Here is a 13550-nt window from a genome sequence, read left to right as displayed (position 1 = left end):
TCAAACAGCTTCCGGGAGAAGCCGGAAGAGACGGGACCCTGGACAGAATCGGGGATAGCCAGCCCCTCCCCCGGCCCCTACGGAAAGGTGAGTCCATGGGCCGTCCTGGCGAAGTCAAAACAGTTAGTCTGGCCGTTTCAGGTGAGGACTTCTTCCCCTATCCAGGCACAGTACCGGCTCAATCCTCCTTTAATTTCCCATGACTCCCCGCGTACTCAAGCCCCGCCTCCAGGCCCCCAGCCCCGCCCCAAAGTTTGAGGGGTGTGAATGGTTTGTGACCCCCCTCACCGGACTCTACCCCTTATGGGCTGGGAGAATTGAGCTTGGCGGCCAGGAACTAAGTAGCCTTTCGCCTCGGGTGGGCCCACCGACTCCTCTCCAGCGCCACGGGAATAGGGCCGCCCCACGCGGAGTCTTCGCCTCAGAAAAGGCACGGTCGGGACCCCTCCTCACCGCGCGGTCAGGGTCGCCTACAGACTGAGACCCCCAAAGGCCTCTGAGGCGGGAGACGTGGGGTCCTCCCCAACCCAAGAAAGTGCCCTGTGTCTGTGCCAGTCGTTTTCGCCTCTGTTCGCGGCAGTTTCCTTTTCTGTAAATCGGAATTGGTGACATTAACCATCTTACCGTTAGGGGCTAGTTGTGGGAGCGATAAGTAATTGCTGCCATTTATTTACTGAACCATTGCAATGTGCCAGACACTGTGCTAAGTATTTTGCTTCGTTGATTTCCCGTCACCGTCAAAACACCTTATGAGGTAGGTAATATTTTTAACCCCATTTTACCGATGAGAAAGCTGAGGCTCTGAGAAAATTGTCCGAGATTAGAGAGCCAGTAAGAGGCAAGGCCAGGATTATCATTAGGTTTTTTTGTTTTTGTTTTGTTTTGTTTTGTTTTACTCCAGGGCCCATGTTCTAAATAAGGATGTGGAAGCTATTCAGATGTTGCTATGTCCTACAGATATTCTTTGAGCGGCTACTATGGCATTATGCTGGGCACTGGGGTACATAGAAAAATACATGTGATCCTATATTTCAGAAGTCTAGTAGAGAAAAAGATGGACTGGTAGAGGAGTATAATGAAGTTTTATAGGTATTGTGAGAATACTCTGTTGATGCTAATCATCAGATTGGATTTGCCTGGGGACAATTGTGAAAGCCACACATTCTGTGAGGGAAAGAGTGGGTACTCTAAAGGAGCAAGCCACTGTCCTTCTGCCTTTCTAAGAAATCGCCAGGGGAGAAACTACACCATGCACGAAGAGAGATAGGGATATGGATTGTGAGAGCTATTTTGGAATCTTTTACAAATCCTTTCCAGTTAGTGGTTTTGCAGTTTTGAGCCTCTGGTGGTGTTTCTGGTGTCTGTCCTCCTTCGCTTCCTAGGACTTGTCAGAAGAATTTCAGAGGTGGCAGACACGGTGCCTGCTGCATGATGTCTGCTGATGGCTCCTGCAGATGTGTCCCCTTTGGGGTGGTCTGACCATGCTTCTGATGAAAAATTAATTTTTTGGTTCTTGACATCTGAACCTGAGTACGTGACCACGAATGAGGTAGGGTTCAAATGGAAAAATCTGGCAAGAGTGGCTGCACTATGCCTCCAGAAGACCCTAAAATAAAATATTTCAGGCTTTTTTGGTCTCTCAGAAGCCACCTTGGAGGCTTCTCAGGGGGGCATAGTTGCTAGACCAAGTGATAGAAATCCTAGAGAAACTCAGGGCATAAGGAAGCAAACGTTTTTTCCCCACCTACCAAAAAAGCAACAGCCAGTGACAGCAGCAGTCACCACAACAAAGCCATGAAATGTTCCTGATGATCCACACTCATTGGGAGCTCGAAATGTGAGAGAGGAAAGATGTGGAACCTGAAAGCTAGTGTTTCACAATAGAGGCAGAGGGTAAGTCCTTAGCTTTAGGTTGGGGGTCCAAGGGTAGGAAGGTTTGTTCCCCCTTCTGAAGGACACTGAACTCCATTTTCTTTCAGGGCTGAGTCAGTTAGACCTGAAGAAACTAGGAACCTGGTTGCAACCCCACATGCCTTGCTGATGCTGTCCCCCTTTGTTCCTGCAGTGTCGACCCAGTCAGCAGCCAGGCCATGGAGTTCTCTGATGTCACCCTCATTGAGGGTGTGGGTAATGAGGTGACTGTGGTGGCAGGTGTGGTGGTGCTGATTCTAGCCTTGGTCCTAGCTTGGCTCTCTACCTACGTAGCAGACAGCGGTAGCAACCAGCTCCTGGGCACCATTGTGTCAGCTGGAGACACATCCGTCCTCCACCTGGGGCATGTGGACCATCTAGTGGCAGGCCAAGGCACCCCAGAGCCAACCGAACTCCCCCATCCATCAGAGGGTAATGATGAGAAGGCTGAAGAGGCTGGCGAAAGTGGGGGAGATTCCACAGGGGAGCCTGGAGCTGGGGGCGGTGTTGAGCCAAGCCTCGAGCATCTGCTTGACATCCAAGGCCTTCCCAAAAGACACGTGGGCCCGGAAAGCAGCAGTCCAGAGGCCCCTCTGAGATCTGAGGATAGTGGCTGCCTCCCTCCCAGCCCCGGCCTCATCAGTGTGCGGCTCAAATTCCTCAATGACACCGAGGAGCTGGCTGTGGCCAGGCCGGAGGATACTGTGGGTGCCCTGAAGAGGTGAGTGGACCGGAAAGTGGGCAGCTGCTCATACCCCACCCCCACAGCCCTTGGTAGCCTAAGAGGAGCCCAGTATCCAACTGGGAGTGGCGGGGAGGTATCGGGTCCGGCCCCCACCAAGGATGGGTGGGATACCTCTTAGAAACTTACCCTTCACTTCTTCCCTCATTGCCTTGTTTCTCTGGCCCAGGCCTGTCAGCCTTCTCATTCCTCGCCTTCTGTCTTGCCTTCTATCTCTTTCGTCCTCACAGTAAATACTTCCCTGGACAGGAGAGCCAGATGAAACTCATCTACCAGGGCCGTCTGCTGCAGGACCCAGCCCGCACACTGCGTTCCCTGAACATTACCGACAACTGTGTGATTCACTGCCACCGCTCACCCCCAGGGTCAGCTGTTCCAGGCCCTTCAGCCTCCCTGGCCCCCTCCTCGGCCACTGAACCCCCCAGCCTCGGCGTCAGTGTGGGCAGCCTCATGGTGCCTGTGTTTGTGGTGCTGTTGGGTGTGGTCTGGTACTTCCGTATCAATTACCGCCAGTTCTTCACAGCACCTGCCACTGTCTCCCTGGTGGGGGTCACTGTCTTCTTCAGCTTCCTAGTATTTGGGATGTATGGACGATAAGGACATAGGGAGAAAATGAAAGGCATGGTCTTCCTCCTTTATGGCCTCCCCCCTTTCCTGGCCAGAGCTGGGCCCAAGGGCTTGGGAGGGAGGGGTGGAAAGGATGTGGCAGGTCCTCCTCCATAGGACATAGGAGGCAGGTGAAGGGCCTCCCCTTCACGTCCACAAGGGTACAGACAGCCCATCTCTGTCCAAGCACAACTCAGGTAGAAACAAGGATGTCATCTTCCTTCACTTGTAGGGTCCTGAAGTTCAGAGCTGAGCTGATGGCCCAGCTCAGTGGGAAGCCTGGGCTCCGAGGATTCCCTCCCCGCTGTGGCCCTAGCTCTTCCCATTGTCCTGCATGTCTGCTCCTCAGTACCCAGGGCCGCCTGCCAGGGCAGCTCAGCATGGCCCCAGCATACTTCTGTAGGGAGCCTGGAGTATTTTTCTGTTTCTTAAGGGAATATCCGTCTTTTGAGACTGAAGTCACACAGCAGGAATGAAGGTCGTGTCCGCTTCCCTTACAGGCACCTAGCCGCCTCTTACCTTCTCCCTCCGCCCCTGTAGCAGGAATAGGATGTTCTCTGTGTTCTGGATAGTTTCCAGTGTTCTCCCCTTTTTTTCAAAGCACTTTGCTTGTATTTTTTTTTTTAAATAGTCCTTTATAGAGCTCAGTCAGAAAGGGGATTGGGGCACAAAGCCAAGCCCCCAGCATTGGGAGAGGCCAAGCCACAGCTGCTGCTACCCTAGGCCTAAGGCTGTAAGCAAGAGACAGCTCTGGCCCTCAGCCAGAGTCCTACCCTGCCCAGCTCCAAGGACGAGCTCTGGGTACGGAGCCCTGGGCCCCAGGCCCTTGCTTCTGAGCTTCTCAGATGGAGGGTCAGTGTCTGTGACTAAATAAAGTTCCGTTTTGTGGCTGTGGAGCCTCCTTCTGTGACGTTAAGAGAATGGCTTTGCTCTGCCCCCATTGACATGGTAAGGAGGGTGGATAGGCCAGGCTACCAACGGGAGATGCAGTTTATTTACACCAGCAGCCATGGGGGCAGGGGAAATACACAGCGTTTACAAAGTTAGCTACCTGTACAGGATGGATTACATATGCAAAAATAAAAATCTCAAGACCACAGGACAGCGTGAGCCCCACCCCCCTCCCCCAATGACCCCAGCATGCGGTAATGCCAGGCGGGTGGCCCCTGGGCATGCGGGGGGGAGTGATGCATGGAAGGAAAAGCCACCGGCCATGGAAATTAGTACAGAACCCCCCCACACACACTCAGACACATGATAGGATACAGGTGGACGACACCTAGCCGGGGTGGGAAGGATGGGAATTGAGACCCACACAGCCTGCTGTTAGAGGGAGGGGAGTGGAGAGCTCCTAGCCCCTGTTCAACTACATGGTAGGGGGGCACACTCTCCCCAGAAGGAAAGGGGTTTGCTCCCTCAGGGTCCCTGCTGGACCAAGCCCATCTCTTACCCAGCTTGGGCAGGGGGCTGTGCCCTGAGGGCGGGCCAAGGAACAATGGGGAAGTGGATGTGGACAAACCAGTTCCCAAACTACTTCCCACTTCTCCCTCCTCCAACCAGAGGGGGGGAAAGGGAGAGGCTAGAGGGGAAAGGGTATGGTAGAGCCTGAGCTGCAGCTGCCTCTCAGAAGGGAGAATGGCCTGAGCCGTCCTCCCTTCACCTTCAGCCCACTCCCAAGACTTCATTTGGAAGCAGGCTGGAGGCTGGCTGAAATCCTCCTTTCCCTCTGGCTTCCCCTTAGAGGGAGAAGACTATGGAGGGTCAAGAACAGAGGAGCCCAGGCCCCAGGATTTATTCTAACTCCTGCCAAAATTTGTTTGGCTTTTTAAAAAATAATCACAATTCTTGGGTTAAAAACCAATTTGTAACCAGGCATCAGCCACAATCAGAACCACCCCAGGGGCGGGGACTGGGGTTCCAGACAGGGTACTGCAGCCCTATCTCTTGTTGTTCCCTTAACCCTCTAGGGTCCCTAACCCAAAATCAGTCCAACCAGTCCTGGGTACTAGCTACCCAAATGTGGGATGGCTCCTCCTGGGAAGAGGGCAGGGTTCACATCCAGCAAATGCCAGAGAACATGGCTCAGGGTCAACTCCATCCCTGTGTCAGTCAGCTCTGCTCCCAGCCCAGACTGTAGTCCTCCAGCTCGGCTCCTGGGAGCGATGGTGCCCACGTGGAGGTGGGACGGTACATCTCTTCAGGATGTAGACCAGGCAGGTGGGCACACTGGCATGACAGTCCCACAGAGGGGCAATGCCGAGGCACGACAGCCCTCCACTGACAACCCAGAGCACGGAGACTATCCTCTGCCCACCCCAACTCCTAGCAAAGGGGGAGAGGTAAAAGATCAGGATTTTCCTCAGAGCCCCAAACCACGAGTACAGAATAAATAACTTAAAAGCGGCTAAGGAAGGGGAAACAGGGCAGGCTTCGGAGGCAGGAGCATTGAGAGAGGAACTGAAGCTGGTCAAGGTGAAGGAGGGGGGTAGCAAGCAGCAGTTGGGAACTTGGACTGCCCTGCTAGGGCAGTGGGGCAGGGGAGGCGGGAGGGACATGGGGCCACCCCAGGAGGGTGAGGCTGGGCCCCTTCCTGGGGCAGGGAATGAGGTAAGAAAACATTTCAAATAAAGCAGCACCGTTCCCTCTCACCTTGGGGCCCCACTCCTCACCAGCCCTGGGTCAGGGAGGAAAGGTAGGGGGGGGAGTCATTCTGATACACAGCTCCCTCTTCCTACCCTCCCCTGGCCTCTTCCGTGAAGCTGCAGAGGCTGGAGGCCCTTTCCTGGCGCCCGACGACAAAAGGACAGCCCCTGCTGCCGAGGAGGCCCGTGGGGACTGAGGGGAAAGGGCTGCCCCTGGGAGGGGCAGGGAAGGCGGTGGCAGTTCCGGATGCCCACCTCAGCAGACAGCTTGCTGGGCCTGCCTACCCCTTGGATTGGGGGCATCTGATAGGATTCTGCACACAGACAGGACACACCCAGCCCTGCCCCTCAGCTCCAAGCACCGGACCCATTCACATTGCTGAGGGCGGCTGGGGGAGGCCCCCTCCAGGCTCAGCTTCCAACCCACAGCCTCCCTGGTAGCCACAATGCTTCTCGGCAGGGCTTAGTCCAGTTCCTGGGGTGGGGGGCAGGCAGTGCCCTGGCACAGTGCCCAGGTCAGGCCCCTGGCCTAGCTGGACATCCAGTAACTCACAGAATAAATAGGAAAACCGCCTCCCCACCGAACTTATGTCCAAGGCATAATATGTCCAGGTCTGAGTCCTGCATGCCAAGGGGTCGTGCTCCGTCGCAGAGGACCCTGACACCCCCCAGGGGCGCATAACTGGATCCTCTGCCTGCCTGGCCCCACCAAGCTTCCCAAGCCCAAACCCCCAGCAGCCGTCCATTCGCCAGGCTTTGCCACCTGGGTGGGGGTTGGGAGAGAGGGCTCTGCTCAGCCAAAGGCTAACCCTTGCACCCAAGTCAGTTGATGTCATCGTAGATGCTGGGCGTCGGGGGTGCCGGTGGCTTTGGCTTCTTCTTCTTGTTGGAGCCCAGGCTGGAGGCAGTCCCTACCAGGCTCAGATGGGATTTCTTTTTCTTGGTTTTCCGTGACTCAGAGCTGTTGGTACCTGAAGAGAGAGAGGCACCATGATGCAGGCTGGGCTGTCAGGAGAACACGGGTGTCCCCACAGCCCTGGCTTTGGGCGGAGAGCCCATGGGGCCCAGATGCATCACCTACCTAGACCCCATCCCTGATTCTCACTCGTCTTGGAGGAGCCTGAATCGGAGGGCGAGAGATCAGAGGAGCCGTCCCACTGAAGCCGACTGATCAGGGCCTGGCTGTCAGTCATGTCAAAGCTGTCATTATCCAGGGAACTCTCGACCTCTGGAAGGACGCTGGAAAGAGGAGGGGTCAAAGAAGGGCTTCAGGGATACCAATCATCATCCTAATCTTCCACAACCCACCACCCTCCCCGGAGGCTCCCTTACGCTGAGGGTCCGAGGAAATAAATGCGCACAGCTCGCCGCTGCTCATCTGTGTGCTGGGGGCAGCGCACGGACCTGGTGGGGAGAGAACTCGTCAGACCCTGACAAGGCAGGAAGAGTCTGGGGACCTCAGGTGAAGCCCCTTACCCCTAGCAGAGATGGGAGGAACGGACAGACAGGGAAGGGATAAACAGAGTGCCCCCAGATTGTGGCCTAAGGCCTGACCATTAGAGGAGGGAAGGAAAGGGTGGGAGCCCCATTGCTCAAGTCCAAGGGTACTCTCGACCCATGCCCAGGGTGAGTGTGCGGGAGGGCCCCCGGCCCCCTTTTCTAGGTTCTGAGCTCACCTTGTGCACATCTTCTTGGTGTGTTCAGAAATCACCCCACATTGCTGGAAGAGGAATATAAGCTGAAAGGAGGGACGGAGGGGAACCCACTCTAGACACTAGGTATTCTCTTCTGCACAGACGCTAGATGGCACAGGCAGAAATCGGCCCCAAGGTATCCAAACAGACAATCCCAGACTACCACAGACCGGGAAACCTAATTCCAGAGAGAGCAAGCTAGGTGGCCCTGACTGCTGTCACCAGCCTCTTCCAGGGACAGGATCACTGCCTATGGCTCCAGCCCACTCCCAAGGGCCTCCCCCTCGCCGGTCTCTCACCGTGGTGAGCAGGTTACGTAGCTCGTCCGGCCCCAGGGTTTCATAGCTGATCCCAGTTGAGTTGTTATACTAGGGGAGAAGCAAAGGTACAGGTCAGAGAAGAGGCGGCTCGGGGGGGTTGTGAGGGAAGGGACAGATAGGGTTGGGAAACCAGTCCCTCTGGTCCTTCTCTATGGGGGGAGGGCCCTGAGCCAACCCAGCACTTTTCCAGGGATACTCTTCCCATCCCACCTGCGCGTCGGGAAGGGGCTGGAACCCAGCAAGAACAGAAATATGCAAGACCGAAATACCCCATCTAGTGCTTCTGGCCTCGGCATTCTGATGGACACCTGTCCAAATCCCACCCAACTCACAACTGGGGAAACGAGAGAGAACCTTAGAGGGGCAGCACCCACTCACCTTAAAAGGATCCGAATTGCTAAGTTCCCCTGAAGAAGAAAAAAGAAGGGGAAGGGTGTTTGATGCAGAGGTACAGACAGAGAACCCTGAAAATAACCAGAGAGGAAGTGGGGGTGACAGAAGGATCACAGGCCCTCCCTCGATACCCCAGTTCCCCTAAGACCCCACCTCCACCCTCCAGCAATGAGTCCCAGCAGACATACCTAGAATCACCCCCATCGTTCAAGCCCCACTTACCATTTTTGTGTTTTAAAGACTTGGATCTTCGAGGGGAATTGGGGTTCTGGAATGGGAGATACCACAGCTTTGGGGAAAGGGTAACGATAAGGGGGAGCCGAGAACCCAGGGAAGGAAAAAAGATTTGACAAAGAAACATCCTCAAATTCCTACTCTTCCTCCCCAGTAAGAGGCCCACCTACCCATATTCCATCCTCCCCTACTCCCCCAAGGCCTCCACTGCCCTCCTGCCCACCACAGACACCCTCATCCCGAAACCCAGTGAGGAACCCCATGACCTCAGACTTGAGTCAAGACACCTGAGGACTCCCTGCCCAAAGGGGAGGGTATCTGTCCTTCGCCCAAATTTCCCTCATGCTTGCCCCGGCTCTCACCTTGTCTGATTTTCTCTTCTTGGCTGTATCAGACAAAAACAAAAGGTCAGGGTCACTCAACCTAAGTTCTCAATCTAGAACCCCTACAGAAACACACCAAGCCACATTCTCCCCTCCTCACTCAACCTAACAACTTGTGACCCTTACCTACCCAACTCCCACTTGCCCACCTCACCCCGATGCCCGCCCCCCACCCCAGCTTCCCCAGAGTCCCCAAACACCTTTTTTCTCTGAGCCATAGGACCAGTCGTTGTCATTGATGTCATCGTTATCCTCTTGGTCACTCTCTGACTTGTTCATATTGTTGCTATTGGCAATCCTGCCGATGGAACAGAAGAGAAAGGGTCAAGGCGGCCACCTCTCTCTGCCATTGGCCGCAGAGGCCAAGCATGTGCCACCCCTGAGCCCTACCAAGGCCCCAGGGGGAGGGGGGGCTACGCCTTGGAACATGGCATGAGAGAGAGGAGCCTCACAGCTTTGGGTCCTCACCGGCGGTTGGCGATGCGGCTGCTGTTCCGGCCCATCCCCAGGCACTTCTCCAGATGGGGAGCGAAGCGGGAGGCAGCGATACTGCGACTGCAGTTGGGGCAGACACACTCCTTGCTCTTCCACTGGTTGAAAACCTGTCCAAAGATGTCCAACCCCGGCTGGTCCACGATCTCTGGGGACAGGAGAGGCGTGGCGATCAGGGCAGGCGGGGGACCTCTTGTTTCCCGCCCGTGGCCCCACGGCCTCTTGAACCCACCCCCACCCCCTCCACCGCCGAGGCTTGCAGCAGCTCTAGGGACTACGTCTGGTCCAGCTGCCAGAGGAGGGACTTCCAAGGATCCCCGGGGTAGGGGCTGGACAGCTCTCCTTCAACCCTGAAGCTCACCAAAATCCTTCATGCTATCAGGGTCCGTGTCGTCCAGGAAGAAGTAGCCACACTTGACAGCCCGGTGCACCTCGAAGCAGAATCCCAAACAAGAATCCTCAACCAGGTCCGCGTATATCTCCTGAGCGATGGCCTGGGCCCAGGGGAGAACGTCCACGGTCAGGAAGAGTCACAGTCCCCTGGACTGAGAGCAACTCTCACCAACCACATCTGCCCATTCGCCCTGGCCCCAAATCATGCTTTCTTCTGCCATTCTCCCCATCTTGACTTCGCGTCCTCTCTTCTTCCGGATCCTTGGGCCTTCTCGGCTGTCTATTCCCTTTAAGGAACCAGGCTGACTACCCCAATTCCTCTTTGGTGTGAATGCCAGATACAGCGGCGTAGAGACGCCCAGAGAAAGAACTAGAGGCACGCGTGGGGCAGCCCTCACCTCTAGTTTGCTGTTATCCAGGCCAGACAAAGACATTTCCTCCATTTTCATTTGTAAACTCTTGTGGAGACGGCGCTCTGACTGCTCATAGCACAGCGGGCGGCAACACGGCTGCACACACGGGGGTGGGGGGTTCTGGTGTGAGGCCAAGGCACCTCTGAAGACCGCCACCTCCCCTCTGCACCTCGCTGCCCAGAGCCTAATCCTGGCTTCAGGATCTACCCCTCCCCAAGGCCCAGGCTCACTGAGTCTGGATAGTCCTTCAGGGCCTGAAACCCAAAGGCGGCCTAGTCCTTCCCAGGACTTAACTCGGGCCCTGGACTCTGCTACCAGACAAAGTCTGGGTCTATGGGAAGCAGCAGCTCACCCCAGGTCCCCCAAACTCAAACCCCTCTTCCATACCCATGGTGCAATGCAGCAGGGGGAGGAGAAGGAACTCTAAGGCCTCAAAGCAAACCCACAGGGTGTGGCAAAGAACTGCACAGACTCCTAAATGCACCCCCCCTTCCCTAGGCTCTCCTCAGAGTCACCTCTGCTTTCAGCCAGGATGTCCACTTGGGGGGGTACTGCTACCAGAAGTAGGAACGGCCCTAGAACCCTACAACCTTCACCCCACTCTCTCTTCCCTTGAAATAAGCCTGTGACTACAGCAGGGGAACAGAGCCCACAGAAACCGAGAGCTGAAGGAGCCTTTCCAGCCACCATGATCAAGAAGAGGGGGTAGAGCCCGCTTGGGATGGCATGCCGGGAGTGGGCACTCCCCTTACCTGTTCTTCTTTTAGATAACCACCCTCCCTCCCTCAGGACCAGCCCGGAAGTCTCTCCAAGAGCCCCAAAGTCCAGGAATCCCCACCAAAGGATTCAGAAACAGCGCCCACAGTCCGGGGCCCCTCTGAACGGTGGGTACGAGTTTAAGGAGCTGCCGGCCTAGAGTGGGGTGGGGACTGACAAATGAGCCAGGGGCACTGGGGAGGGTAGGAGGCCGGGCCTCGGCTCTTCCCCCGTCCCTGCGGCACTGCTGCTGCATCATACCGACTGGGGGGAGGAGAGCCGAGCCGCCCGAGGCCGGCGCCGGTCCGGGACAGTCCGACCCCTAGAGAGTGGGCAGAGTGGGACGCGTCCCGGCCCCTCTCCTTCCCCGCCCGCCGACAGCCCCAGCCGGCCGGGGAGAGGAGTCCGGGAGGGTGTCTCTATTGTCCCGGGGGCTGGGGCCTGGCTCCCTAACAAAGGCCCCGCGCCCCCTCCCCGGCCGGCCCTGCCCCGCCCAGGGGGGACCCAGACAGGGGGAGAGCTGGGGGCCCCGGCCGGGCCGGGAAGCCGGGGGAAGCCGGGCGTTTCCGCGTCGGCCCGGGGGGAGGGGAAGGGGCGCTGACCCAGACCTGGGGGGAGGGGGCCCAAGCCCCGCCTCGGGCCCCGCCCCCCGCCCCCCGCAGGCCCCTCCCCCGTCCCCGTCTCCGTCCCGTACTCACCCCGCCCGGGGGGCCGCGCCGGGGCCCGGCGGCCTCTCAGGGCCGCGTCCTCCGGCGGCGGCGGCGGCGGCGGCTGCTCCGGAGCCCCATGTCCGTCGGTCCGTCCTCGCCTCTCCCCGGGGCCCAGGGCCCGGGGCCGGGGGGTCGGGCCGCCCCCCCGCCTCGCCGCCTCACCGGGCGGCCATGGCCCCTTCCCCTCCCTTCTCGTCCCGTCGCCGCCTCCTCCTCCTCACCTCACCCCGCCCGCGCGCAGTCCGCGCGCCGTCCGCGCGCCCCTCCCCCCGCCCCCCACTCCAGCCCGCCTCTCCCGGGCGGGGGGTGCGGCGCGAGCCCGGAGCGCGCGCGCGTGCCGCGACCGGAGGATGGATGGATGGAGCGAGCGAGAACGCGAGCGTGCGCGCGCGCGCCCCTCTCCCCCTCCCTCCGCGCGGGCGCGAGGCCAAGCGCGAGCGCGCTCCAACCTCCTCCTCTTCCTCCTCCCGCCCCTCTTCAACACCCCGCCCCCGCCCTCCCTTCCTCTTCCTTCTTTCGCTTTCGCGCGCCCAGCGACTGCTCGCGCCTGCTAGAAGGGCCCGAGCGCGTGCATCTGCCCCGCGGCCGCAGCACGGCAGCATTTGCTCCAGGGGGCGGGGACCGGGCGGGGAGGAGGGGCGCCACGCCGCCGTCCAAAGTACCGGCGGACGGGGACGGGGGCGGGGAGATGGGCGGGGCTTTCGGGAGCCACCTCGACCAATCGCCGTCCCGCCTCGGCCCGGCAGGCCCAATAGGATAGCGGTGGGTGGAGCGACGTTCAAGGTGAGGTGCGCGGTGCGCTGGGGGCGGAGACGTTGTGCAGTCCCGGCCGGCTCCGGGGCGGGGGCTGCGGGTGGCGTCGAAAGAGAGCGCCGGCTCCCAGCCGAGCCTGGGACGCCTTCCGGCCCAGGATCCCCCGCCCTTCCCTCGGGGCTCCCGGCTCTTCTCCCCCCACCCCCCAACTCCGCCCCCGCCCCCGGCTCCCCCACTCCGGCATTTACCCCGTAGCGTGCAGCCACTTCTCTGAAGAGGCCGGAGTTGAAGTGGGGATCTGTTAGCACCTTAGGGCAGAAAACCTATGGAGCCAAAGGGACTCGTCGGAGCCTCCGTTCCCCTGTTTCTGGGCGGGTCTCAGCCCACTCCAGGCCTGCGAGCCAACGAACGCCCGAGATGAGGGTCCTCTGCTGAGGGCGGAGGCCGAGCTGTGCCTTCTGAGCCGAGCGCCCTCCCGGCGCTCAGACTAATTTAGATCCCACACCTGCTCGGCTTTCCTGCTTCCGGAACCCACGCTGGACCCCCCACCGCTCGGACAGCCTGCCTGGCACTGGCCAGACCCTTCCTTCGACCCCGCGCCACCCCACTGGGTGTGCCCATATCCGCGCGCTCTCACGGTCCCCCTTTACGTTCTGGAGGAAAAGGCCTTTCCTAGCCGCAACCGATGCCCAGACTGGCGCTTCTATCTCGGTTATTCTCTGGGTCTGGAGTGTTGGAACGGGGGTCTGACAGCCCTCTTGCCCTAGAAGAGGGGGTTAAACGAGGGAAGTCTTAAATATTACACTTGGGGATCATCCTTGGCTCTTTGGTCTTAAGCAAACATATATTGTGGCAATGGTCCGAAGTGGTTAAGACCAGGAGTCAAATTTGAATTTAAATATGCGGACCTGGCAAATAAACTTGGGCAAGTGAGCTCTCTGTTGCCTCAGTTTACTCTGTTGTCACCGGGTATAATGATAGTACCTATCTCATTAGGTTGTTGTGAGGACTGACAAGTCAGTGCATGTGAAACTCTTAGCTCAGTGTAACTGGTTTATAAATTTTAGCTGTTATTCGTAAGTGCTCTAAGAATTCTTACAGTGCCCTG

The 13550-nt window shown here is 58.2% G+C and overlaps 2 protein-coding genes across 12 annotated transcripts; one reads left to right on the top strand and one right to left on the bottom strand.

The window, feature by feature from the left end:
* Positions 1 to 4175, top strand: TMUB2 (transmembrane and ubiquitin like domain containing 2). 7 transcript variants are annotated; one of them, XM_047706192.1, is made up of 4 exons: positions 6 to 87; positions 1383 to 1549; positions 2066 to 2632; positions 2884 to 4175. In XM_047706192.1, the coding sequence occupies exons 2-4, from the start codon at positions 1545 to 1547 to the stop codon at positions 3248 to 3250; spliced, it is 939 nt and encodes a 312-aa protein (XP_047562148.1). In that variant the 5' UTR covers positions 6 to 87; positions 1383 to 1544; the 3' UTR covers positions 3251 to 4175. The 7 variants fall into 7 exon arrangements, with proteins under 7 accessions (XP_047562153.1, XP_047562148.1, XP_047562152.1 ...); XM_047706193.1 differs by having other exon boundaries at positions 46 to 141; XM_047706191.1 differs by lacking the exon at positions 6 to 87 and adding an exon at positions 156 to 754.
* Positions 4176 to 4231: 56 nt separating this feature from the next.
* ATXN7L3 (ataxin 7 like 3) lies at positions 4232 to 12317 on the bottom strand. 5 transcript variants are annotated; one of them, XM_047706183.1, is made up of 13 exons: positions 11678 to 12317; positions 10209 to 10319; positions 9779 to 9911; positions 9394 to 9565; positions 9126 to 9223; positions 8905 to 8927; positions 8531 to 8597; positions 8294 to 8379; positions 7895 to 7963; positions 7578 to 7621; positions 7234 to 7305; positions 6983 to 7140; positions 4232 to 6872 (listed from the first exon to the last, which is right to left on the bottom strand). In XM_047706183.1, exons 2-13 carry the CDS (start codon positions 10257 to 10259, stop codon positions 6724 to 6726), a joined length of 1122 nt encoding a protein of 373 aa, XP_047562139.1. In that variant the 5' UTR covers positions 10260 to 10319; positions 11678 to 12317; the 3' UTR covers positions 4232 to 6723. The 5 variants fall into 5 exon arrangements, with proteins under 5 accessions (XP_047562139.1, XP_047562142.1, XP_047562143.1 ...); XM_047706186.1 differs by having other exon boundaries at positions 8531 to 8576; positions 11678 to 12314; XM_047706187.1 differs by having other exon boundaries at positions 8294 to 8322; positions 11678 to 12311.
* Between the last annotated feature and the right edge of the window lie 1233 nt (positions 12318 to 13550).

This window comes from Lutra lutra, chromosome 16 (genome assembly GCF_902655055.1).
Source record: "Lutra lutra chromosome 16, mLutLut1.2, whole genome shotgun sequence".
NCBI classification, from domain to species: Eukaryota; Metazoa; Chordata; class Mammalia; order Carnivora; family Mustelidae; genus Lutra; species Lutra lutra.
Note: the sequence above shows the minus strand (reverse complement) of the source record. Positions and strands in the feature narration are given on the sequence as shown.

Excerpts from the sequence above, each read along its gene's own strand:
- TMUB2 (XM_047706192.1), top strand. Across the intron at positions 2,633-2,883 it reads ACTGTGGGTGCCCTGAAGAG|TAAATACTTCCCTGGACAGG; the intron begins GTGAGTGGACCG and ends TCGTCCTCACAG.
- ATXN7L3 (XM_047706183.1), bottom strand. The coding sequence starts at position 10,259 with ATGAAAATGGAGGAAATGTCTTTGTCTGGCCTGGATAACAGCAAACTA. Across the intron at positions 9,566-9,778 it reads TGATAGCATGAAGGATTTTG|AGATCGTGGACCAGCCGGGG; the intron begins GTGAGCTTCAGG and ends TCCTGTCCCCAG. Across the intron at positions 7,306-7,577 it reads ACCAAGAAGATGTGCACAAG|GTCCGTGCGCTGCCCCCAGC; the intron begins GTGAGCTCAGAA and ends TCTCCCCACCAG.